Source organism: Silurus meridionalis, chromosome 15, assembly GCF_014805685.1.
Source record: "Silurus meridionalis isolate SWU-2019-XX chromosome 15, ASM1480568v1, whole genome shotgun sequence".
Classification (NCBI taxonomy): domain Eukaryota; kingdom Metazoa; phylum Chordata; class Actinopteri; order Siluriformes; family Siluridae; genus Silurus; species Silurus meridionalis.
This window is the reverse complement of record NC_060898.1, coordinates 5,882,324-5,909,896: the sequence shown is the minus strand read 5'-3', so window position 1 is coordinate 5,909,896 and position 27,573 is coordinate 5,882,324. Positions and strand designations below refer to the sequence as shown.

Below are 27,573 nucleotides of genomic sequence, written 5' to 3'. Positions count from 1 at the left end.
TTGCACATCCTAACCAGAACCCACAGCCCAGGCATGGTGTGGAGAGAGAAATCAATTAGAGCCTCAAATGGCCAAAGAGAGAGAAAGACTTTACTCCACAATCACTCGTTTGTTTTTCTGCCTGCTTTTCTCCTTCATATCAGCTCGCTCCAGCTGTTAGGAACCAGCCCTTCTACTCTTCTTTGTCTCCATTTCTCTCCTTATGTCTTTCTTTTTATCCCAGAGACACTCGCAACTCAGTTATTATGCAGCTTGCATTGTTGACCTGCCGTGTACAATATTGTCGAAGCATAGAAACGCTATTAGCAGAGAAAAAAAAAAGCAATAAGGCATCAGTTATGCACAGAATGCACAGTAAAAGTGTGAGAAAGTGTGTCAATCTGAAAGAACCTTTTTCTGTGAGGAATCAATAATTATAATCAAACATGCAAAACTGTAAATTAGCAACAATTGATATTTTTCTTTTATTTTTATTCACGTTTATAATGTTAATGTTGTGGAACATTCAGAAAACAACTTAGTTATTATTATCTCTTACATTAAAACAGCTACAAAAAGTAGTTCCATCACTAACTTCTTTTATTATTATTTCAAGTTAATGCCATACAAATGCATCTGGTCATAGTGCAAGGAAACTGGAACCCCTCTGCTGTCACTCTTTCCATAAATGTTAAACAAACATCTTCTTCGAAAATGAAACTCCGTACAATATTAATATTGATTATGTCAGGTGTCAAATGAAAAATTAGCAGAAATATCATAACTAGTGCAATATAGACTAGTGCTTAAAATATATCATTACAGTTGGCAAGTTGTCACAGGTGTCGGATTGTTGTTGGTTTTGTATCTTTTGTTGTTAGATATCTTGGAATGTTCTATTTAAATCATGTTTGCTTGTTGTTTTTCGCTGAACATACTAGTCGCTATCTTTTTTACTTTCTCACTTCATCCCTTACTTTTTCTCTTTCTCTCAAACTCAATGTACCCACTCTGTCGCTTTTTCTGAATTTCTTTCCATTAGGGTTCCCCCCCAATTTGTCTTTCTTAATGTCTCCCTCTTCCAGTGTGTGTTGTAGAGACAGTGTGAGGTGCATACAGACTCTGGCAGTGATGTTGAACAATGAGGGCAGTGTTCTTCTTTTAGACTCAAGTAATAGAGTGTGTGAGTCAGAGGTGGGTTGGGGTCTATAGGCCTTTTGTACCCCACAGGGATTGGACGTCCTCTCGAAAATCTGTCGCACAAATAGATGCTCACACAAGCAAAAACACATCAAGAGTACAAGCGCTTAGTAGAGGCATTTTGCTGACACGTGCTATCGTGCATACTGTGTCTAACAGAATACATAAAAATACATTTAAATACATTTAAACACATCTAAATACATTCAAAAATACATTCTCATTACCTGCTCACATGGAACTTTGTCTTGATTTTGTATCATTTGTATTCATCGGTTTGACCTTGGGTATGATAAAGCATCGTTTCTAAAAATAAAACGACCATATGTGCTGATTTTTACTTCATAGTGTTATATTCTAACACTTTTCCTTCAGAGGATGCTCTATATTGACCAAACACTAATTATGTGAAATAATTTATTTCAGCAGTTACAGTTTTTATATTCTTTTCTGTTTCTATGTCAAAGGAAAAATTAATGAAATGTAATGATTAAAACAACTAATGATTTTCCTGATTTGTCTGAGGATTAAACACTAAAAATCTTTTAACAAATTATTTTCTTTTGATAACTGATAAAAAATATATATTTTTAACATAAAATGTAAAATGTATAGTTTGGTATTGTAAACCTGAGAAAAAATATTCTGCTATTCAGTATTATAAAGCATGTACTATGTATAACTATAACTGCTGTGTAATAACATTTGTACACTGTTTTTACTATTTCAGAGTACGATTGTGTTCTCCTGCTGGTCTCTACTCTCAGAACACTTGATTCATTGATACACTAAATGTTAACACCTAATGCAAAGGCACAACATTATCAAGCTTCATGGTAAATGTACTTAATTTTCTCTCCCTCTCCACAGCGCTCTCCAGTGGACTGCAGGGCCAGAGCGCATCTTCAGTGAGCTCAGACATTAAATCGGAGGACGAGGGAGATGAGAACCTGCAGGACACCAAACCTCTGGATACCAAGAAGGAGGACTTGGACAGCAAGGAGCTGAAAGCTATAGATAGGTCATTATCTAGGTAAACTTTTAAAGCTGAGTGCTCATTTCATTTAATTCCTTTACTGGATTTTGATGAAGTGACCTAAATGTCGTGCGAGACAGCTAAATGCAAAGAGAGAAAGGAACTCCAAATGGAAAGCTATTAATAAAAAATAAATAAATAATAATAATATAAAAACTCAGAACAATTATATTATAGCATCATTAAGTGTTTGGTAGTGGACTCAGATTACTGCTGTACTTAATTATTTAATTAAAGACTCAAAGTAGAAAACATACCTTTGTAAATGTAATTTGTACAGTATCACACAACACAGTGTATTTTCTCAAAAAAATGAGCACAGAATTGTTCCCAGTTTGTCTCGGTGTTGAGCCGAGTTTTAGCTGTCTCACACACATTAGAGTAGAGTAGACAAAATGCTTAAAATATTCCCAAACATCTCCAGGATAAACTCCACATATACGAAAAGTGAGTTTGTAGTTTTTCACCTGGATTTTTCAATTATAATTGACACCAACCTGAGAGTCAGCATTTCATGTCGTTTTTTTTGTTTTAAGTTAGTGTTTTTTTGGTTGTTGTTTTTTGGTTGTTGTTTTTTTTATTGTTTAATTTATGTTGGGATGTTTTTCTTATGTTGAATAACACTTGTCTTGTAAAAATGATTACACTAACAGTAATACAGACAGTAACAGTAAACTAGAACTGATTACATTCTGGTATAAAATTATGAGGATTCTTACACATGTAATATTTAGTGTGTTTAATTTAGTGTGTTAATTAAGATATATGAGTGTCAATTTGCCTTCAAAGAAACATAAAAATATGTTCTCTGGTGACCAGTCATGGTTATCAAGAGAAGTATTACTGATATTGATTACATAATTTTTAAATTAAACCACACATTTCATTCGATGATAACGTGAGGTTTTTATTGCCATTAGCAGGAAGATGTTATACTGAGACACTGAGATGTTGGAATGCAGAATTTATTAGACAATTTAAGAAAGCCATTAATTATCTTATTTATGGAGCAAACTAAGTAATTGGGAAAATATTATAGATTTCACCTGAATTATTTTAAGAAAAAGTTTAAACTTATTAATAATAGGAAGTGGGTAAAAATAATTCCATCTAGAAAACATTGTAATCACTGTTTAGCCAGTTCAATCAGGGGTCTGTACTAAACTGTAGGTAGCTCCACCCATTTGCACTAGCTTGTCTTACATGGTATGTGAGCAGTAAAGGGAAAAGTTCAGCCTGGGTACTTAGGTATGGCATGACGCATGAGATAGTGGAAACAAAACAGCATGGAGGACTGTGGGTAATTTGCTGACCTAAGCCACATGTGCAAAACAGCATGTATAACTATAATATAGTTATAATAAAATAAGAATATAATATGGGTGGTGTTGAAGACATGGGTGTGTGTGAATTGAAATGAGTGTTGAGTGTGTGTTTAATTTGTAATTTGTAGCAGTTCAGTAACACACAGTTGAGTAAGTGTGTGTATATGTGAGTTTCAGTTCCAGTTTAGTTCTGTGTGTTCAGGAGCTTAATGGCTTGAAGGAGAAAAACTGCTGGATAGTTCGGATGTGAGGGCCTGAATGCTTCAGAACTTCTTTCCTGATGGTGGGAGAATGGCCACTCTGTGCTTTCAACAATAAAGTCAACAACCATCTCTTTAGTTTTGTCAACGTTCAGAGACAGGTTGTTGGCTATACACCAGGCTGTTAGTGGTTGCACCTTTTCTCTGTATGCTGACTCAATGTTCTTGCTGATAAGACCCACCACGGTCGTGTCATCAGCAAACGTGAGTAGTAGTGTGAGCTGTGCATTGCTACATGAAAGAGCAGAGTGAACAGGAGTGGGCTGAGCACGCAGCCCTGAGGGCTCCCAGTGCTTAGTGTAGTGGTGCTGAGGTCAAGGAGTCCAGGATCCAGTTGCAGAGGGAGGTCCAGTAGATTCAGATTATCTCTCAAGGGATGATTGTGTTAAATTCTGAACTGATGTCTATTAACAGCTTTCGTAGATATGTGCTTAGTGTCAAGGTGGGTGAGGGCCAGGTAGAGGGTCGTGGCGAAGGCATCGTCCGTAGAACGTTTTGGACAATACGCAAACTGCATGGGGTCCAGTGAGGGTGGTAGCTGGGTCTTGATGTGCAACGGGACCATATTTATTGAGGCAAAAGAATGTAGTCTTCTTTAGCACGGGGACAATGAGTGTTTAGGCACGCAGGAAAGGTTCAGGGAGACATTGAAGATGTCAGTAAAGACATCCGCTAGTTGTTCTGCACATTTCCTGAGCACTCTGCCAGGAATGTTGTCTGGTCCAGCAGACCTTCGTGGGTTAACTCTGCATGGAATTTTTCTCACTTCAGAAGTGGTTAGAAAGAGCACCTGGTCACTGGGGGGAGGGCAGGTCTTTTGTGCCACTAAGTTGTTCTGCACCTCAAAACGGGTGAAGAAGTCGTTCAGCAGAGTCGTTCAGCACATCTGGGAGGGAGGTGTCATTATCACAGGCAGGTGAAGTTGTCTGGTAGTTTGTAATCTCCTGGTTGCTCTGCCACATGCGACGGGTGTCTCCGCTGTCCTGTAAGTGGCCGTGGATTCTTCTGGTGTGTGCTTTGCCTTTCTGATGACTCAGGACAGTTTGGCCCTTGCTGTTTTTAAGGTCGTCTTGTCCCCTGCTCTAAAGGTGGTGTCTCTAAACTTTAGTAGTGCACGCACCTTTGCAGTCATCCACAGCTGCTTTTTGGAGCATGTGGTGATGGTCTTAGAGATGGTCATGTCATTAATTCACTTGCCGATGTAGCTGGTCACTGACGATGTGTACTCCTCCAAGTCTGTGAAGTTACTGTTGGTTGCAGCCTCCCTAAACATGTTCCAGTCAGTGCATTCAAAGCAGTCGTGAAGATGAATGAGAGGTTCTCATCTGCTTTTGAACTGGTTTTGAATGGGTTTAGGGTATCTCCCAAATGCCTTAAATGCAGATGTAAATAGAAGGCAGTATGGAAAAACTGCTCCAAATTCACTGTGAACACAAAATAAACAAGTGTGTGTTCTATTCATCAGGTAAAGTGAATGAAGAACTTTTTGCTCACTCTTTGTAAAACTCTGTCATGACTAATGAAGGAAAAACTCTTCCCACTTGAGTAATTCACCAATAGGAAAAATAAATTAAAGAAATATTCCAACAACTCAAATTTGACGTTCTTATGTAAATATTCTTCTCAAATGGTATTGTTGGTTTAATGACTGACAGCTAAACTAAACATGTATCTCAGTGTTCCCAGGCTGAACAATTCCTCAAATCTTTAGAGTTTTAGTATTGGACTCCTTTTCTATAACTTTTGTCTTTTCCTGGTCATTTCCTGTTTCATACTTGCAGCAACAATGATGATGAGGATCTGACTCCAGAACAGAAGATCGAGCGTGAGCGTGAGAGACGGATGGCGAATAATGCACGAGAGCGCCTCCGTGTGCGAGACATTAACGAGGCGTTTAAGGAGCTTGGGCGCATGGTGCAGTTACACCTGAAAAGTGATAAACCACAGACCAAACTGCTTATTCTGCACCAGGCCGTCGCTGTCATTCTCAGTCTTGAACAGCAGGTCCGAGGTCAGTAACAGTCAACTATTCTCTCTGTATCTCTCAAAATGCACGTCTGTTGTTCACAGACAGTTGTAAAAAACATTTAATTTAATTTTACTGTTTAATCACATTCAGATTAGTTCAACTGGGCTTAGACCAGCAACAGATACTATTATGTCACAGTCTTCAGATATGTTTAGGTCATTTTGCCATTCTTAATATTAAAATTATTTTTTTTTCATTCCGTAGTGTTTGTTGTATAAATCCATACACATGCTAACACTTTCTTCATTGATTTGAACGTCATCTTTTGTCTTTGTACAAATAAAACCATTTACATTTCTCACTTACACTACATAATTTGATTTATGTTATTATTATAATAATATTGCATTAACTAGTTGTAAATGTTTTTTTGCAGTTTCCACTGTAGCATTATTTTGTGGTTAAGGCTTTTTTCGTTACCCGAATTGTCCTTTTATTTTGTATTTTTCCTCTGCAGTGTCACAACTAACCACTTGATGGCACTGTCTCAACTTTATGTCACTTATGTAGCCTGTTGTAAAATGCACATTCTTGCACACAGGGTCCATTGTAATACCTATGTAATACTGTGTGTGTGTGTGTGTGTGTGTGTGTGTGTGTGTGTGTGTGTGTGTGTGTGCGCAAATGCTTATTCCTCAGAGAGGAACCTGAATCCAAAAGCAGCATGTCTAAAAAGGCGAGAAGAGGAGAAAGGGTCCTCGGATGCTCCGCCCCTTTCAATGGGCGGTGCTCACCACAGCATGAGCGATGCCTCCAATCCAATGGGACAAATGTAAAAAGCCACACCTCCTCCCTAAAATGGTCAGATTTCACTTTACACTAATCTGCTGTTGCTCATGTGTACCGTCTTACCTGATAAAAAATTAAAATAAAGAACTCAAATTGGTTCCACAAACAAACAAAAAAATTTGCATCTGGATTAAAAAGGGAAAATTGTTTTCCACTTTTTTCTGCACAAAACCAGATTTATAATACGAAAGGGTGAGAAAATAAATATAGCTATTTTCTTCAACTGATTGGAACAACATTATTGAATGGCAAAAACAATAGAGTTTGATATAATCCTAATCCTCATTTAACTCTGGGTACATTTTAACAACAGATTGGCAGTAAGTGTATTTGCAGTGTGGTTTTGCTGGTCGATTTTCTTTTTGTCTATGAATGTTTATGATGTGTTACAAAGTTATAGTTATAGTAAATATAGAACAGAGCTTTAGAACTGTATCCACATATTGTTTGTACTTCTATACAATACGTTTGATGACCAGATAACACATGAGTGATGGCATACATTTAGCATTTTCATCTATCCTGCATAACAGCATGGAACGTCTCACATAATATGGCTGAAAACACCACATTTTAGGCATGATTTGGGCCAGAACCTGCTACACACACATTAGATATTACTGGCTGTAGTCCATATCCTGTGTGTTTGCTAAGAGGAGATACAGACAGACAGAGATAACAGACAGCAAACTCCTTAAGTACTTTAGATAGTATTTGAAAATGTCAGGAATGTTGAACTTTGTTTGCTGAGATGTTGAGTCAAAGGTTGGAGTTGTATGCTCAGTATATCTTAGTAATGGTAAGATAATAACTTAATCATAATATACAGATAGTGATATTGTAGTTGATATAACAGTAAATAAGCCTGAGTGAGTTAAGAACCAAGCTTACATCATTTTTATTGATTGGATACTGAAATAGTTAAAAGTCAAATCATTAAGAGATCTTTAAAACCGGTTATAACTGGTTCACTATTGTAGTTATAGGAATTTATAGCATTACATGAAAAATAATTGTACAATTGGGGATGTGAACCATATTTTAAGTAAAACTAGAATTGTGTACACATCTATTTACAGACAGATACACGTTTTATCTTACTTCAAATAATTCATGCTCAATTAATATTTTTTAAAACATTTACATTTTCATTTGCATCTGTGTTCCAGTACATTGCTGACACAACCTTTTCAAACATTATTCAGATTCTGAAGAATCAGAAACATGTACGCAGCTAATCATCACAAGTATCGTCAAAAGCATGGATTTGCTTGTGTGTTTGAGCGCATAAATAAAGTTTCAGTGTCATTAATTAAAAGTTATCTGTTTTTCTTTTGTTCTCTTTGTCTCTCAGGTCAAAGCTGCCAGAGTTTATGAAAATGATGAGCGACCACTTTCTTTGACGACATCACTTCCTGTCCTGGAAGTCTGTTAAACAATCAAATCTGACCAGATCAATCAATCAATCAGATTTCTGATGAGTCACCTTATTTTGTTCATTCCTCTCCATGATCCCTTATGTTTCTCTCTCTTCTTTTTACATAGTAACCTTACATGTGCATTGGCTATGGGGAAAAAAAATCTTCTCTCCTTTTCAACATTCCCAACTAATTATAATTTTTTTCTTATCTTTTTTTTTGTTTGTTTGTTTTTTTTTTTTTTATTATTTAGAATATGTGCAAATGGTTGGGGATTCTTTAAACATATCATGATGTAAAGGTTGGAAAAGAGCTGTTATGGGTTCTACTAAAAATCTGTTGTTTTTAAGGGAGTTTTTTTTTCTTTTTCGTATCATGGACAACCTTTCTCTTTCCGAGAGAGTAAATATGTAATACGGGAAAGAGGGAGAGTTAGCCGCAACAACAGTGTACACTTTTACAAACTAGTGTAAAAACTTGCAATAACACTCATTCAAAAAAAAAAAAAAAAGTGTACTTCTAGCACAGCGGTTCAACGAGACGCCACTGTGTGTTTAAAAAAAAAACAGCATGTGAGTAGAGCAGGACAAGAAATGACTTTTTAACCAGCAAACTCCCAGGTGAGATGGAGATTTTAAACAACTTCAAAGGTCATTCCAGCACATAAATCTGATTCTATCTTACAGAATGGTTGACTATTACAGAGAAAATGCTTTGTGTAGATAATGTTATAGTGCAGATTTTAAACGCTACTCTCTCTCCTTGTCGGAACCAGTGGTGTTTTTTTTAATTATTATTATTTATTTTGATGATTTGGTTTGTTTTCTTTTTGCCCTACGTCTCTCTCTCTCTCTCTCTCTCTCTCTCTGTGTCTCTTTCTCTCACTTTGTCTCTATCTCTCTCTTTCTCTCTCTCTCTCTCTCTCTCTCTCTCTCTCTCTCTCTCTCTCTCTCTGTCTGTCTTTTTTCCTTGTCATTCCCCCCAGCAAATGCAATTTTAAACACGCTACACTTGTACCAACGTGCCTTTTAGAGTTCATATCATCACACAGTGCGAGAAGGACGTTATCAGAAACATTTTTTAGGATGCAAGCTTAGGGAGAATCGTTAGTCATTAGGTCTATGCAGTCAGGTGTTTTGCAGCCTGGGATTTAAAAAAAGTCAAAAGGAAAAAAAACGTATTTTTTGGATAAACTGTATTTAATGTACTGTATGCCTATATGTAATTAGAAGGCGTGTCCTGGACAGAGTATCGGATATATAAATACGATTCTCAGTCCTGCCCCCGAGTTCACCTTAAACCCCGCTCTCCCTCGAAGCTCACACTTTCCATTGACACGTCTGTTATCAAGCGTTGTATAATAGCTTATTACCTGCTTTTTATGAATATTGGCTTGTCCTTGAGCCGCTGTAGTCTTCAGTACAAATGTGTGGTTGTATGTGTAAAAATGACTTCTTTCTCTTTTTTAAAAAAAATTATAATTATCTCTTATTCTTTGTCTGTTTTTGGTTTCTGTTAAAAAAAAAAAAAAAAAAAAACAAAGAAAGAAAAAGGGGGAAAACGTGTTCAGCCGTATGAGATTCAACAGCGGCTCCTGCTTTTTTCTGTGTTTTCTTTTCCTTCTCCAATCAACACGAGGCACTGAAACTGGAAAAAATTTATTAGAAAATCAATATATATAAATGTAGAAATATATACAATATATAAAAAAGTGTTGTTTTCAAAAGGAGAGATTGATGCAGAATGGTTTCTGATTTTTCTTTTTGGGTTTTTTTGTTTCTTTGTTTTCCTGGAGCGCTGCGATACATCAGTGTTCATTTAAAAAAAAAAAAAAAAAAAAGAAAAGAGTGAGATGTGACTCCATAGTGATCCGATGTGTCATGCGACAGTACGGAAGCCTCTGCAGGACAAAAAGGATCAGAGCCCAGCTCGCCCGGCTGGCTACCGAAACAGACATTTGTACATTTTATGCAACAAATGCAAACTCAAACCATTATTTTGAAATTGTGTATGTAAAAGTTATATTTTTACATGTAGACTGTTGTTATTTTGTGTTTAGATAAAAAAAATTGTATCGGTTTCTCTTTTTTTTCATTCTTTCCTTCTTTCTTTGTTAAAAGGCGAAAAAGTAACAGTAACTCTGTGTGTTAAAAAAAAGTGTCACATTTGAAATTGTAGTGAGGTCAAAAAGCTTCGAAAAAATTGTTTCTTTTAAGGAAAAAAAAAACATTGTTTATATTCCTGGGAACATTTTTCTTTTTTCCGAAGAAAACAGGAGGTTGGAAAACAAAGGTATATAATAATTGTCTCAATCTCTATGATCACGACATTGCCATGATTAATTGTACATTTTTGAAGAGATGTGTGTAAATAGTCAGGGTTTATGTCATTTTGGTTACTGCAGCTGGTAGAGTAACACGGTTTTAGATTCAAACCCAGCATTTTTTTTCTCACACGTCCAACTGTTAAAATAAATGACTGCTGTCTGTTCACGTCAGTAATCAACAAGAGTTCGGTCTTTTTTGTAAAATACTGAAGAACAGAATAATTGACTTAACTCAGTTGAACATGGTGCTTCGAAGCAGACATTTGCCATTAGCTATTAAACTCGCTTTTTTTCTCCTGTGTAAATTGTCTCTGGTACATCTGGATTGCTTTTTTATATTCTTCATTCTATCATGCTTGTTTTGCTTTCCAATGCATTTTTACTGCAGTGTTTCATCAGAGAATCAGCACCAAGAATTGAGAATTGTTTTCAAGGATATGATGGAAATGAGAACTTTTTTTGTTTTTTCGCAAGGGCAAGCCTTTGATACCCAGGAGTGTTAGTGAAATAAGCAAAAAGAAAAAATGTGCCACAGATTTTCCAATTAATTTCTGATTAGTTCCTCACTGTATATGTTCATGATGTATAAATTATTTTTTTTTACAGAATGTCACAAGCAACAAACTCGTGCACAGTGTTCTCCAATTGACCACTTACCTTTACCTTCATCGCAAACATTTTTTCTTTTAAAGCATCTGAACACTTTGTCACTGCCAGATACACTCTGGAAAAAAAAGAAAAACGCCAGTATTTAAAGTTTCATTACTCAAAAGTGAAATGTCTTAATCCAGGGTGAGAAGAGTATCTTGCACTCCAGCTGGAGGATTTCAGTGGAACAATGAAAATAATCTACAATTTTTGTCTCTTTTATTTTTATTTTTAATTTTTTCCAAAAATTAGGAACAAATATTGACTTCACCACTGAAAATGCAAACCTATTCCATTTGTCTTCATCTCCCAGACCCCCACCCTCCCCAAACTCCAATTGAATGGTGACACTTGTCATATGCACATTTCTGGGAGTCTTCCATGATGGTTTTCTTTTCAGTTTGAAGTTTCTTAATTCATGCAACAACCTTTAAAAAAACTTTAAAAAATAAACAAAAAAAATCACTTACGAACAAGCACAAAACAACTGCAAAATGAACACGTGCGTGGATCAGAGACAAAAAAAAGCCTGTCAATTATCTCCCAAAAGTATATGTGGTTTTAAACGTTTATTTCAAAGTATTACACTCATGTAACAGTACAAACAAATTATAATGCCTTTTTTTTTTTCATTCTTGTTACTTGTGATGCAATTACATGACAATACAATAATCAAAGATTTCCCGTATACCAGTGCCTGGCTTTTTGTTATACGACAATGTTTTTCTCTAGAGATTTTTTTTGCTATAAATATCAGACTAGCACACCCTATTGTTACACAAGAAATGAGTACTAAATTAAACATATTATATTTGGCTCATTTTTTTTGCAGGGGCAATCGTTCCATATCAGGAATATTGATAAAGTTAGAAAGGAACATGATAACCAGCCCAACTGGCCAACTGCATTATTATACTTTTTGGGGGGGAATATTGTGAAAAGAATAATAAAAAAAAATAAAAGCATACTTTATTTTAATATTTAACATTGTTTTTTGTTTGTTACTCAGACGAAGCTATAGGGTGTGAAAATGAGGGGACAAGCGGATCCATCAAAAACCTGAGCAGATTTCAAAACCCATTTAAGCATATATAACAGTTACACCTTGTTTCTAAACGTGTGGCTGTGTGCCTCAAGCCTTTTATTATCATTTTTTTATGTAATTTCTGTTGTGTTCTTGTTTATATTCATTTTCATTTCTTACTTTTTTTGGTGATTACCTTTTTCCATTTGAATTATGTTTATTATATTATAATTATTATTGTCATTGTTATTGTTGTTCCTTGTTTTAAGACTAGTATCAGTGTGTAAACGGATTGTGTGCTGGAGTTTTCTCTTTGAGCCAGCTCATCCTCGGCCATTTGCCTGTCGGTTTTCATCTTGTAGTTAATCAATGAAGTCATGTACATGACCATTCTGTAGCAATAAATGTGCCATTTTTATAACTGACCGCTTACATGGCTACTGTTTTATTATCACCGGCAAACTTTCCAAATAAATGATTTTTTTTGTGATAGTAGAGTCAATTAGGGTTTAAGTTTATAAAAGACTATATAGGCAAAAGTATTGGGACACCTGACTTTTCCAGTCATATGTGGTTCTTCCCCAAACTGTTACCACAAAGTTGGAGGCACACAATTGTACTTTCTCCTTCAGTTGAACTAGGAGACCCGAACCTGTTCCATGAAGATATGGTTTACATGAGTTAGAGTGGACGATCCTGACTTTATGATCCTTTGCACCCTTGAATGAGCACAAATCCCAATGACCACACTTCAAACACCTTCTGGAAGATGGTATAACAGCAAATGAGGACTAAATGTGGAATGGGATGTTCAAAAAACACAGGTGTCCACAAACCTTTCTCCAAATAATGTGTATGTAAGGCTGCTTGCATTTCAGTGCATCCACAGTGAATACATTTAATACTCCGTGTGTTCGCTGTGACATCATTTGACTATGACTCCATCCAGGGTCGCATAAATTTCTCGCAAAGATCCGGTGTTGATGAAGGGAAAGTCGGACCACTGCGTAGTCTTCTTAAGCACGTCCCAAAGATTCTCAATAGTGTTAAGGTCTGAACTCTGTGCTGGCCAATCTATGTGTGAAAATGATCTCCTTAAGCCCTCTTTCTTATTTTGAGCCCAGTGAATCCTGGTATCATCTTGGAATATGCCTGTACCATCAGAGAAGGAAAAATCCAGTGATGGAAAACCCTGGTCATTCAGTATATTCAGGTAGTCAGCTGACCTCATTGCTGTAAACCCCAGATCATAACATTTCCCCCCACAGGCTTGTACGGTGGGCACTAGGCATGAAGGTTGGATCACTTCATCTGCATCTCTTCTTACCCTGATGTGCCTATCCCTCTGGAACAGGGTAAATCTGCACTCATAAGACCACTTGGCCTTTTCTATATCTCTCAAGTCAAATGTTTATGCTTCCTAGCAAATGAAAGCCTGTTTTTCCAATTAGCTTTATGCTAGGTGGCTTTCTTAAAGCTGCACAGATGTTTACTTGCAATCCCTTAAGTTCTCTTCAGACTCTGCATACTTTTACTGTCACACATAGCAGTGAGTTCTACTGTTGGTTTTGTATGATTTGATTTTTACTAAAAATGTAAGCGATTTCCAGGTTTTTATAATCCTTTGGACAGAACCAAATTGTAGTACTTTCCACAATTTCCTTTGCTGTTTTCTCTGCTTGCTGCAGGTCAATAATTTAAAATTTCTAAAACAGTTATATCTTTTCCTTGACCAGGATATGTCTTGGTCACACAAGGTTAAACTGTTTGCCAGCTGAAACATGTTCATCAGTGCAGTAATTATTCAATGGAAGGACCTTATGTACTTGTTTTTTATTTTGTTTTTTTTTTGTTTTTGGCCAGACAGTGTATTGAATGTAAGATTTAGGTTTTAGGAATTAGGGGTTTAGCTGACTCACTCATTTTTCCACATGACAGGAAAGGTGTGTGTACCAGAAGCCATGACTTCATAGCCTTTGTTATTCTAAGTAGTTTTGAAACTATGCTACTGCTTTTCAATAATGTCAGTGATATCATTGCTTTTCTACATGTGTGAGCAAAACCAGCAATTTACAAGCACACTAATCCTATTAACACGCCTACCTGTCTATTGCCTGTTGCACCTTGTCCCAATAATTGTTTATGCAGTATGCAGATAATATTAAAAAGGTGAGATATTGGAATCGTGCATCACATTCTGGAAAGTTTCAGTAAATGGGTGATAGCATTGAATTTTATTGTAGCCTTATAACCTGATATTAAACCCTTTGCAGGAATGATTTCACATGATCTGGATATTGTGTTATTGATAAACACCACTGTTATTGGAAGAACATATTGGGACAAGAACACGACCAGATGTCATTTATCTGGAAGACGTATTGTGTGAATTGTCCAAGTTAGACATTTCAAATTTCTGTCTGGTGGATTTAACAGAGTTATTTGGAATTGCACTCTCTATGCAACAAGCCCCTACAAATGCATGACATCAGATATTACTCATTCAACAGAGGTTACATGCGTGTATGTTGCCTGTTTTGTATAAAAGCCTGAGGATAGAGCACTTGTTATAAAATGTTTGGGTGTAGTCAGGATAATAAATACCATAACTGGTCTTAAACATTATATATTGAAAAAAGCTGAATTTTTGATTGCTCTAAAGTTTAGAGTAATATTTCATCTGCTTGCTTCTCAAACTATGAAATCATAGTTGCTATAATTCCTAGTACAAACACACATATATATATATATATATATATATATATATATATATATATATATATATATATGCAACTAACAATTGGGCCAACAATTGTGCATCTCACTCTCTACAGCTTTCTTCCTCCTCCACCTACATCTCACTCTGTACAGCTTTCTTCCTCCTCCACCTACATCTCACTTTCTACAGCTTTCTTCCTCCTCCACCTACATCTCACTCTCTACAGCTTTCTTCCTTCTCCACCAACATCTCACTCTCTACAGCTTTCTTCCTCCTCCACCTGCATCTCACTCTACAGCTTTCTTCCTCCTCCACCTACATCTCACTCTCTACAGCTTTCTTCCTCCTCCACCTGCATCTCACTCTCCTCAGCTTTCTTCCTCCTCCACCTGCATCTCACTCTCCTCAGCTTTCTTCCTCCTCCACTTACATCTCACTCTCCACAGCTTTCTTCCTCCTCCACCTACATCTCACTCTCTACAGCTTTCTTCCTCCTCCACCTACATCTCACTCTCTACAGCTTTCTTCCTCCTCCACCTGCATCTCACTCTCTACAGCTTTCTTCTTTCTCCACCAACATCTCACTCTCTACAGCTTTCTTCCTTCTCCACCAACATCTCAATCTCTACAGCTTTCTTCCTCCTCCACCTGCATCTCACTCTCCACAGCTTTCTTCCTCCTCCACCTACATCTCACTCTCCACAGCTTTCTTCCTCCTCCACCTGCATCTCACTCTACAGCTTTCTTCCTCCTCCACCTGCATCTCACTCTCTACAGCTTTCTTCCTCCTCCACCTGCATCTCACTCTCTACCTCTTTATTCTTTTTTCACCTGCACATAATTCTCTACCTACTTGTCCTTTTTAAACTGCTTCTCATTTTCTAAATGCCTTCCCTCCTACGTATGTTGCTACTCCTCTACCTGTCCACTCCTCCCCTACTTTCTCTCCTCTCCCAATGCCCCTGTCCTCTATCTCTTTCTCCACACACTTCAAATTGGGTGCTTTTTGAGCTCAATTTAAGCATGTCAAATAGCATAACTGAATTAGTATCCGCTGTGGTGACCCCTAATGAGAGCAGCCGAATGAAGCAGAAGAAATAAAATGACTAAATGCTGGACGCTCTTCTTGTAGCTTTATAAGGCAGTATTGCATAATGAATACTGAACATTGTAATGGGCAGGGAAATAAAATCAAGTGTCACATATCACAAAACACTGTGAATATACCAGAGCAGTCTGGATTATTTGCTAATTCATATTGTAGTATAGTATATAAGTATACTCTTCCAGTCAAAAGTTTGGAAACGCCTTCATCTTTAGTGGTTTTTTCCACTTTATTTTTATTATTTGTAACATTTAACATTGAAACTGAAGACATTCAAATTACGTAATAAACAAAAACATGTTAAATAACCCAGAAAATGTTTCCAAAGTAGCTACATTTTGTTTTATTTACAGCTTGGCACACTCATGGCATTCTCTCATCAGATTTATGAGGTAGCCACCTGGAACAGTTTTCAGTTCACAGGTGTGCCTTGTCAAGAGTTCATTTGTGTCATTAATTGCCTTCTTAATGTGCATTAGATCATCAGTTGTCTTGTGCACAGGAAAGGGTGAGTACAGAGGCAATAGCCCTATTAGCAGACGTCCTTATCCAGAGCGACGTACAAAAGGGCTTTGAGTTTCTATCAATGAATAAATCAACATTGGTTTGCTAAAGTACTAACTTAAGATACCGTCATCCTAAAATTCTGTTGAGAGGATTTTTTTATATAAACAAAGACAAAACAAACCAGGAAACGTGCTAGTTAAAGTGTTTCAGGAAGAGGTAGTGCTTCTACAACTACTGTTCAAATCCATATTATGCCAAAAAAAAATTCTTAGATAAGTAAAGAAAAATAAGAGTCAATCACTACAATAAGAACTGAAGGTCAGTCTACACTAAATCTCAATCTCAAAAACCTTAAATGTGTCCCCAAGTGCAGTCTCCGAAAACCATCAAATGCTATGATGAAACAGGCTCTCACGAGGTTCGGCCCAGGAAAGGAAGCCCAAGAGCTACCTCTGCTGCCGAGGATAAGTTTATTAGAACTACCAGCCACAAAAACCACTAAATAACATAAATGTTTTTTGGAGTTCAAGTGGGTGACACATTTCAACTTTCACTGTTCAGAGGCGACTGCCTGAGTCAGGCCTTTACAGTCATATTGCGGCAAGGAAACTATTACCTCAGAAGAACAACAAGCTGAAGTCACTTGCTTGAAACAAGAAACACAAGGAATGGACATTAGATCAGTGAAAATCTGTTAAGTCTATATTTAATATTTTTGGTTCTAATCACCATGTCTTTGCTAGACATACAAACAGTTCCTGAATGTGTGGTTCTCAAGGTGTGATAATGTGGAGGTGCTTCTATTCTATTCTATTCTATTCTATTCTATTCTATTCTATTCTATTCTATCAAAATATTATATTACATATTTACACTGATATATATATATATATATATATATATATATATATATATATATATATATATATATATATATATATATATATAATATGATTATTACAGTTTTTTCTGAATGCTTAAGCGCTAATCGTGATTCTTGTAGCACAATTTCTAAAACTATTAATACGTATAGCAAAACCACTCACTGAGTTTGCAAAACTAAAAGCACAAACACTGCTTTGCACTCAGTTTGCAATTTTGTAACACACACTTTGCAAAACTGTAGGCACAATTCACTGCACAACACTCTTTTTGCAGAACTTTAAACACAACTCACTGTTTACACTCAATTACCAAATTTCCAACACACTCCTAGCAAAATTATACACATGTATGGCTATCATTAACACTATTTTGCCAACTGTCTGGCACACTTTCACATGTGAAAACTGTTTTAGATAATTAGTTCACTTTGCAATCAGCCTAAGCACTATAAATAAGCCACAGGTAAGCTGTCTGTGTGGAGTACAATGGAAGGAGCAGTAAGAGTGAGAAGAGTGAGAATCAGAGGAGGCCGAGGAGGCCGAGGAGGCCGAGGGAGAGGACGTGAAGGTGAAGAAGTTGGAGGGAGAGGACGTGGAGGTGAAGAAGAGAGAGGGTTAGAGGAAGTTAGAGGAAGAGGACAAGGAGAAGCAAGAAGAGGACGAGGAGGGGAAAGAGGAAGGGTAAGAAGAGTAAGAAATAGAATAACTGATGACATCAGAGCTACAATAGTGGACCATGTCATCAACCATGGGATGACCCTGAGGGAAGCTGGCCAACGGGTTCAGACTAATTTGAGCCGCTACACTGTGGCAAGCATCATTAGGACATTTCGAAATGAGAACTTTGTAGCACTGCCATACTCTAATGAGAAACACAACAGTACCATACATGCAAAAATACTGAAATTGTTACTTTACAGAATTGCTAGACGTCCAGATGTTGGGGGCAGAGGAAGAATGTTCACTCCAGAGCAAGAGACCCATATAGTGAACATGGTGATTGCCAATAATGCAATAAGACTGCGCGAAATACAGCAGCGCATAATTGATAATGACACCATCTTTCAAAATATACACAGTGTAAGCATTTCTGCAAGTCGTGTACTTGCGCGCCACAGAATAAGAATGAAGCAAATTTACAGAGTTCCTTTCGAGAGAAACACAGAACGTGTAAAGCAACTGCGATATGACTATGTGCAGGTAAGCTATAGTGTCATTGGTTCTGAATTTGGAAGTGCATACTGTAGTGCTGTGCATGGGCCTGATGTGTTGCATTTGTTTTGTCTTGTCCAGAAAGTGATGGAACTAGAAGCAGATGCAATGGGACATGAGCTACTTTTTGTAGATGAGGCCGGTTTTAACCTCAGTAAAACCAGGAGACGTGGCAGGAACATTACTGGACACCGTGCCATCATCAATGTCCCAGGACAACGTGGTGGTAACATAACCATGTGTGCAGCTATAAGCCAAAATGGTGTTGTTCACCATCATGCAACCATAGGCCCATACAACACTGCACACATTATTGCATTCCTGGACACCTTACATGACATGCTAACTGTTCAGAGACCAGAGCATACCCGATATGTCATCATATGGGACAATGTTAGTTTCCATAGGGCTGCTTTGGTCCGCAACTGGTTTACAGACCACCCATCCTTCATGGCACTCAACCTCCCTCCATACTCTCCATTCTTAAATCCCATCGAGGAGTTCTTCTCTGCCTGGCGCTGGAAAGTGTACGACCGTCATCCTCATCAACAGGTAGCCCTTTTACAGGCAATGGAGGAGGCATGTGGAGATATTGACCAGGCATCATGTCAGGCCTGGATATGGCATTCAAGGAGATGTTTTCCCCGGTGCCTTGGACTGGAGGATATTGCATGCGATGTGGACGAATTTTTGTGGCCGGACCCAGAAAGACGACATGATGTAGGCTGATTGTCTTTTTTTTTTCTTTTTTTTTGTGAAATTACTATTTTGTGTTCTGACTTTGTCTTGGTTTTGATGAGTGTGAATAAACACCAATACTTGAAGTTTGGATCCTTGTATGTTTACATGACACTATGACAAAAGTATGACCTTAAATTGACATCTGTACACAGAGAAAGCAAAAGCCAGATGTGTTTTGTATTCATACCATCAGTGTGTAGTTGGCACATTGTGTGCTTAGTAGATGATGGCTTGTGTTTACTGTTTGATACGAAAACACCATTTTTACGAAGGTGTGAAGAGTTAATCTAGCTGTGTTCGCTTTTGCAAGAGAACTACAATGTTTTGATAATTGGGTGAAAGGTTTTCTTATTTGTGTGTAGAGTTTTGCAAAAATAGCCAATAGTTACAAAAAATGTGCTTAAGCAATCAGAAAAAACTGTAATATTAAGGACTGGGTTAAAGTGTGGAAGACTTGCAAATGTTTGACAGACTGTGTGGGGGGGTATATTAAGCATTGTGTTACTATGCGACAGGCATGTTGGTGTAATAAGTGGAGTGAAAGAAGTAAGAATTGTAAAGGTGGATTGCGTTAATGTATGATGCGATTAATGTAGAGATGTTGTGATGATCAGTAGTGTGTTTAGTGTAGGAGGAAGTGTTTGTGTGTACAGTTGTGTGTGCATGTGTAAAAGAAGTGTTGGTGGTGACAAGGAGTGTTAATGTATAAGGTGTGTGTGTGTGTGTGTGTGTGTGTGAATAAAGTGCTGTTAGTGACAAAGAATGTGTTGATATATAAAATAATTGTGTATGAAAAAATGTTAGAGGCATGGATTGTATTAATGTGTGAGAGAAGTGTGTGTAAGAAATATTAGTGAGAAGGAGTATGTTAATATGTGTGTGTGTGTGTGTGTGTGTGTGTGTGTGTGTGTGTGTGTGTGTGTGTGTGTAAGAAGTGTTGTTAGTGATAAGGATTTTGTTAATGTATAGGAGAATTGTGTGTGAAATAAGTGTTGTTAGTGACAAGGAGTATGTTAATGTATGAGACAAGTGTGTGTGTGAACGAAGTGTTGGTGACATGGAGTGTGTTAATGTATGAAAGAGGTGTGTGTGTGAAGAAGTATTATAAGTGAGGAGAGTGTTAATGTATAAGACAAGTGTGTGTGAATGAAGTGTTGGTAGTGACAAGCTTTGTGTGTGTGTGTGTGTGTGTGTGTGTGTGTGAAATTGAACTGATGTTAGTCAAAAGGAGTGTGTTAATGTGTAAAAGAAGGGTGTGTGTACAATATGTACTGAAAAGAATTGTTAATAACAAGGAGTGTGACGGTGCAGAAGAGAAATACGTGTGTGTGTGTGTGTGTGTGTGTGTGTTGGGGTATGAGCTGTACCCACATTCCACATTCCTAAAATATTTATTTTGGATGTTCCGAAACTCGGCGTTTCTCCAAACATGGTGATGAACAGCAGAGTTTCTCTCTCTCTCTCTCTCTCTCTCTTTCTCTCGCTGTCTCTCTCTGACAGTATAAGCCGCGGGGAAAGGGTTCAGCCCAGGAGCGGAAGTTGCGTAGTGTAGTGACGTTAGACGTCCTTCGCGCAGGTGTCTCAGGTGTTGCCGAGCTCGCGCACATATCCCAGGTGGTGCACGCGCCAGGTGTCAAAGTCAAGTTGCCGAGCGCACGTGCTGCTGCAGCCTCCTCAACCCCGGACAACGCAGAGTTTCCCAGGTAAAGTACTGAGTTAGTTTTACTGTTAAACCCGCAAAAATCACACTGTTTGAAGTTAAATGAACTTCATATGTTGACAAAGTAATACTAATATACAAATAGAAAGAAAACTTGACTTCTTTTTTTGGTATGTTTAGAGGGTTATTGGGGTGAGAACTGAACTGAAGTTTCCCCATGTAGCAGCATTTACCTCATTTACATATTTTACCGTTTAATTTTCTTTTTTTAATATAGATATATATGTGTATATTTATTTTATATATGTACAGCTTTAAATGTGTTAGACCTATACCATGGGTGTGTGTGTGTGTGTTGGTGAGTACTGGTAAGTGTTTGTGTGTGGTAGTGTGTTGGTGATTCGTGTGGGTGATTGATGGATGACTTGGAGTTTGGTAGTATGTACTGGTGAGTGTGTTGGTGTGTAGTGGTTAGTGTATGTGTATGTGTATGTGAGTGGTGGTTCATGTAGGTGAATGTTGATTTTTGGAATTGAGTGTGTTGGTGTTAGGTAGTGTGTGTTGGCGAGTTTTGGTAGTGTTAGTGTAGGTGAGTGGTGTGTTTGTGTTGGTGTGTGGTAGTCTGTGGTAATATGTTGTGCGGTGATAGAGAACTTTTGTTCAATTAACATACACACACTTAAACATGCTTGTTAGCTCATTAACACACTGTACATCATTAGGAGTGTGTGTGTTCGAATGTTAGAGTGTGAAATAGAGCTTGTTTTACAGGAGCAAGCTGGGACACACTGTAACACACAGATGTGCTGTAACACACTAATCCTTATGGTGTGTTGTTCAGGAGAATGAAAAATCCCCCCAGTGCCTATGATATAATATATTACTCTGTTACCTAACTGCTGTCTCTTGACATCATTTATGATTCGTCATGATTTGGAAGTTGGCACAAGAGATGTGATGTCACAGTGTTTTATCAGTTTATTGAGTCTTGGCTCGATCAGTCTTGCTTACAGGCTACAGACACAAACTGGGTTTTGGTTTAAGAGTATTTCACTATCAGCAGCTTGGAAAATCCTCTCATTATTTATTGCCTGCGTCACTGCTTTTTTAACCATTCAGTTGGCATTTGCTAATATAATATAATATAGTTATAATTAAGAAGTAAAGTCAGGTACTTATGTAGGTGAGGTGAGGAGGCCTGGGGTGCAGTCAGTCTTCCAAAGTTTGAGAGCAGGGCTGCAGCTATCGATTATTTTAGTAATCGGGTATTCTACTGATTATTCCTTCGATTAATCGAGTAGTCAGATGAGAAGTACTTTTTCTTTATAAAAGATCAATACTAAATATACTATAGAAATAAAGACTGGTTTCTTAAAATTAACAAGTCATTTTTGTTTTTAAAAAAAGTCATATTGATTGCTGAACTTGCATACAGGAATATCTGTGAAAACTAAACTCATTAGTGCATTTCATTGCTGTATCATATTTATATTAAAATATCACTCCAGCATACATGTAAGATAGAGCAGGAAAACAGTGTGTGGGGTTGATATGGTTCATTCTTAGAAGTGCAGGTCAAATTTGGATTCGATTGAATTCTTCGTACCGATGATTACAGGTTATAGTTCCAGCACAACTGTCTAATGTTCCACCTTGTAGTCAGGAGGGTGTAAGATTTCATCTTGACAAAACCCCAGTGATCTTCACCCATGCTGATCAGAGTAATTTAAGTCTCTTGGCTTGTGTCAAAAATGTGTTAAACTGAAATCATTTTTGATGATTAAATATGGTTATTTTTCATAGTAGAGAAATTGAGCTCCTATTAATGGAATAACCAAGTCAGCTTTTGGCATAATCTTTGTGTGAGCAGTAAATCTATGATGTCCAGAACTGATATATTTTAACATGATGCTTAGAAATCTATCTGCGTTTTGCACATGGGGCAAATCAGAAATGCTTGTACACTGTGGTGATCTCCATTTCCATGAAAAGACTGAGACAAACAAACAAATGTTTCTTTCCTATTTACTTTTGGGCTATTTATATGGTTTTTTTTTTTTTTTAAGTTTGGATTAAACCCTGTAACACAATTTTTGATGAAATAGGAATCACACAGGGGAAATTAAAAACGGAAAATGGCACAAAGGCAAAAAAAAAAAAAAAAAAAATGTCCAGTTTAAAGCCAGATTTTTTTGTCTGTGATTCACTCCATTTAAAGGATCACAAAGTGTGTTTAGTCACGGTGTGGTAATCTTCCTATTTAAGCCAACATAAAAGACTTCACAAGGGAAAAGTTCCTCAGACATGAGCTGTTTGTTCCATCAAGTCATCCCTACATACATCACCAAATCTTATGCTACCTGGCAGGTTTAGGAGCAGCATTTACACACACACACACACACACACACACACACACACACACACACACCTTACATTGTCTGAATTTACTTTCTACTATTTCATCCCCTAGATGGCTGTAAATCCTACTTTTGTGCCATAGACTTGGCTGGTTCCACCCTCATACTTTTACTGCCAATAAATTGCTAAGAGAAGGAGTCAGAGGATCAGAATGTGGAAACGTTCCTGACTTGCTTATTTGCATCGAACCTTATGATGTAGTATACACTCCCTCTCCTTCCCTCAAAAGACAATGCACTATTATTATTCCCCAACGACACCATAGAAATCTGGATGTGTTGTTAACAGGTTGGCAGTGACAGATTTATAAGTTGCAGAACTCAAGTGGCAGTTTTATTTTACTGGCATCATTTTGGCAACGTTTCAAGAACCAAACCGGCTCTTACGGCTGTAGTATAAAAAAAGCAAAAAAGCCTGTGTTGACCTCTTTACTGTCAGCCTCTACTCAGATATCTGACACAATCCAAAGGCTTTTTCCGTTGTAGTAGTTCATCCATTTGAAGGCTTGTGTGTATTCTACGAGGCTCTTCAGCTCTTCAGTTATCATTGGTAATCATTGAGATACTGTAGCCTTCAGTAGAGCCAGCCTTGCATTGTCATGTGACCTTCCTTATTAGCAATGTGTTTCCATCTACAGCTCACTAGATGTTTGTTTTTTACACCATTCTGTATAAACTAGGAGCATTGGCCTGCTGTCATATTGACTGATTGGATAATTGCGCGAATAAACATTTATTTTCTAAATTGTTTAGACAGATGAGTGTATATAATATATAATCCTATTTACTCCGAGTAGTTAATTTTTAACACCTAAAGTGCTTTGTAGTGAAGTTGTTTGCCTTAATAACAGTGAGTTCAATGCATATTTATAGATAATGGGCTATGTGAGATACTATTTACTTAGGAAACAAGATATTGTCATGTACTTTGTGTGTGTTATATTTGTGGGTATGACACTGGAGCACACTGGAGCTTTTGCTTGCCTGGTGATTGGTTCAGCCTTGTGAAGAATTGCATTGTGAAGAAAGTGCAAAATGTAAAAAATCTAGTAGAGAGTGAGTGGAGGAGCAAGTCCAGGAGTGAAGTATTCTTTTCATCCCTTGTAAGAAAAATGTTCTCTTCACATTGAGGAATGGAAAGCATTTGACAAATGTGTTTAAATTTTGCCGTGTGCCTGCAGGTGGTGACCGTATTTTGTCACACACCTGCACGAGAGCGGAGTTTTTAAAATGATTTTATTCCTGGTACCACCCATTCGCCCTGCTGCTGTTTTGTTCAGGACACGAATAAAGACAGGTATGTTTTGTATCGCAGGTAAATGCAAGGCTTCTCTGGCACGTGTTCCACCCTATGAGGGAATGCGTAGCGTGCGGATCCATCACTGTCCCCACCTGCTTTCTACATCCTCACTAGGTTTTATCCCAGTTTATGACATGTTCATGACAGTGGCTATATATGAATATAAAAAGTGTGTTAGTATTGTTGCATTTATTGTTGCATCTTGTAATTCTATATGGTTGATGTGAAGCCCTGCTTTATGTTAGTTGTTCTCCAACCACTGCTTAGCAACTGTTGCTATTGTACATAGCTCAGCTTCTAGTTCTTTAGGAGACATACCGGAAATTGTCATCAGCATATGTTGAATCTGACAATAGGTCTGTCCTCTACTATTCACCTCTTCAGAAAAAAGATATTGAACTATAGATCGGTTTGTTTGGCTTCATCTTCACCAGACCACATACCTAAAGACAACCATAGTCTGTATGGCAACAGTAACTAAGTATGGGATTGTTTAATATCCTTTCAGAGATTTTTATGATGTTATGTTATGATGATTACTGCAATTAATCATAAAATTACTTGAACACAATAGTTTACATTTATGCCCTTTAAGTAAGTGACTTGCAATAATGCAACCGGGTGGTTGAGGATGAAGGACCATGCCTAACTGGGATTTAAACTGACAACCATCTAATCAGAAATTCAGCATCCTAAACACTGAGCTACCACATTTCTATTGTTAGCGATCAGAGTTTATTTCCAAATGAAGTGCTTTCTCTGTTATAAAAGAAATAAATCATACAATATGTATGCAGCTAATGCAAAATAGTTTTTCTAATACAAATCATGCTATTGAGTATGTTAATGAATTTGCAGTACTTTGCATAAGTATTTATCACCTTCCTCTGTCCACGTTCTAATTATATATACATTCTAATAAAAAAAAATTAAAAAAATTGTAAGGGTATATTAATAAAAGGTATGCATTATGAGGGGATATATATAATATATCCTCTCATAATGCATACCTCTAATAATCACGTAACTGGAGCCAGAGGCACAATGTCACAAGCTTTTTACCCAGATGGAACGTAGTTAATTTTTTTATATAACCAAAGTATGTTTCAAATTAAGGTGTTGTCAGAGCTGAGCTGAGCCAGAGCTGGTGTGTCAACATTGAACATGGATAGGACTAACTCCTACATCATTTTGGGTTATAACATTCTTTCACGACTCCATTATTTGTAATGCAAACTGCAAAAAAAAAGTTTTGGGCAATAGTTTAATTCATATGCGCACATGAAAGCTGAGAACAGAGCAGCTCTTTGTCTACTAGGGCTGCACGATTCTTGCTAAAATGTGAATCACAATTTTTCTCCATGGGAATTGAGATCACGATTCTCTCACAAGATTCTTATGTTTTCAACCGAAACATTTATTGCACTCAAGTAAAAACAGTGCTACACACGATTTTCAGTTATAATAAAAGTAGTAGTAATTTGCATTTTGCAGTTCTTTCTCGACTGTCATGCGACACTGAGTATATAGACCTGGCAAGCAACGGATGAAAAATAGTTGCGAGAGGGCAGACAGTAGCGCTTGTCTAAAGTCTTTATCATTGCCTTAAATCCCTCTTTTTCAACAGTGTTTATAGGAGCCATGTCTTTAGCTAGGTGATAAGCGATGGCGTTTGTTATGTCTTTGTGCTGCTGGGAACTTGAGGGGTATGGGGATGCACCGTGTAATGTCTGAGTTATTGAAGTTTGTGTGGTCTGGCGGCTGGTATTTTTTGGTGTGGCTCCCTTGTCTTTCATGGCTAACTCGTACTGTATTTTGTGGTGACGTCTGAGGTGGTTGTAGAGATTGGTGGTGTTACCTTGCGGGGCTGCCACAATGCCAAAGCACTGCTTACAGATTACGACTCGTTGCGCATCATCGTCAGGTTTAAACCCGAAAAAATTCCACACGGTGCAATGTGCAAAATGTCTTTTGGAGCAAAAGTTGATATAAGACCTGGTCACGTAATTAGTGTTTTAAACATGTTAAATATGCTAATTATCAATTTCAAATGACATGCACTCTCTTATTTTAGAAACCAGTTAAACGTTTCTCAACAGTTATTTCTCAGGTATGATTATTGTTTCTCTGTGCAGGAAAAATAAGTAACTTACACTTCCTTTTAGGGCTGTAGCTATCAATTATTTTACTAATCGAGTATTTTACTGATGATTCCATCGATTAATCGAGTAATTCTTAGTTTATTTCTCGCAATTCTGACTTTATTTTTCCTAAACATACATTTCTGGTGCATCCAATGGTAACCATGTTGTCGGCTTGAAGTTTGGAGCTGTTGGTGTATGAACGAGGCTCCTCTGCTTCGTCTGTCTTGTTCCATCTCCTTTGGAGCTGATTGTTAGACAGAGTTCTCTCCAGGGATCGAAGGCTTAGTTTAATACCATGTGATACTATTGATTGCAGCCCATTTCATTTTCAATGTGTACATTTTTGTGGCACTACAGAGGGGGTGACGCTGCCCGGTTAGCCGGAATTGGTCGGAATAAAAAAAACAACAACATGGATTTACGAAAGAAAAAAGGTGGAATTAGGCGAACTTTGTTAATATGGCGGAAACGGGCAGATCTCCTTGTTGTTTTTCTGTTTATCTTCCATTTTTTTCATTCTGCCGCATCTTCTGTGTTTACCTGTCTGGGGCCGTCCAGAGTTTAGACGGTGGTGCGTCAGTAATAATAGTCAGTGGGGAAACGCAGTGCTCTGTGTGTAGTTAAATATACTAAATAAATCAAGTCAAATTGAGGATTTTCTGTATTTGGATTACTTGAATTACTCAAGGAATTACTTCAGCCCTACTTTTTTTGACGTTTGCCAGACTCTGGACTTTAAGTCAGAAACATTGTTATGCACAGATAAAACAGAGAGTGCTGTCTTTAATGCATTATAATGCTGACAATATGAGGAATGTTTTACATTTTAACTTAAAATGGTGTCTTCATT

The 27,573-nt window shown here is 37.4% G+C and overlaps 2 protein-coding genes across 16 annotated transcripts in view; both read left to right on the top strand.

The window, feature by feature from the left end:
• Positions 1–12,459, top strand: part of LOC124398484 (transcription factor 4-like) — a 146,547-nt gene extending 134,088 nt beyond the window's left edge. For 6 of the 15 annotated variants that reach the window (XM_046868733.1, XM_046868729.1, XM_046868726.1 and 3 more), the window contains 4 exons: positions 2,050–2,212; positions 5,582–5,811; positions 6,469–6,601; positions 7,973–12,459. In XM_046868733.1, coding sequence (XP_046724689.1) covers positions 2,050–2,212; positions 5,582–5,811; positions 6,469–6,601; positions 7,973–8,021 — 575 coding nt within the window. In that variant the 3' untranslated portion in view covers positions 8,022–12,459. Of the gene's footprint in view, positions 1–2,049; positions 2,213–5,581; positions 5,812–6,468; positions 6,631–7,972 lie in introns of all 15 variants that reach the window. The other 9 variants (XM_046868737.1, XM_046868730.1, XM_046868736.1 and 6 more) reach the window with 3 other exon arrangements.
• A 5,642-nt stretch (positions 12,460–18,101) lies between these two features.
• Positions 18,102–19,601, top strand: LOC124398149. Its single transcript, XM_046868202.1, has 2 exons — positions 18,102–18,449; positions 18,543–19,601. The coding sequence occupies exons 1-2, from the start codon at positions 18,207–18,209 to the stop codon at positions 19,188–19,190; spliced, it is 891 nt and encodes a 296-aa protein (XP_046724158.1). The 5' UTR covers positions 18,102–18,206; the 3' UTR covers positions 19,191–19,601.
• Positions 19,602–27,573: the final 7,972 nt, after the last annotated feature.

What these genes read in the sequence shown, in the direction of transcription:
- LOC124398149 (XM_046868202.1), top strand. Translation starts at nt 18,207, where the DNA reads ATGTTCACTCCAGAGCAAGAGACCCATATAGTGAACATGGTGATTGCC. An exon ending in TGCGATATGACTATGTGCAG is followed by an intron (nt 18,450 to 18,542) that starts GTAAGCTATAGT and finishes TGTCTTGTCCAG; the next exon opens with AAAGTGATGGAACTAGAAGC.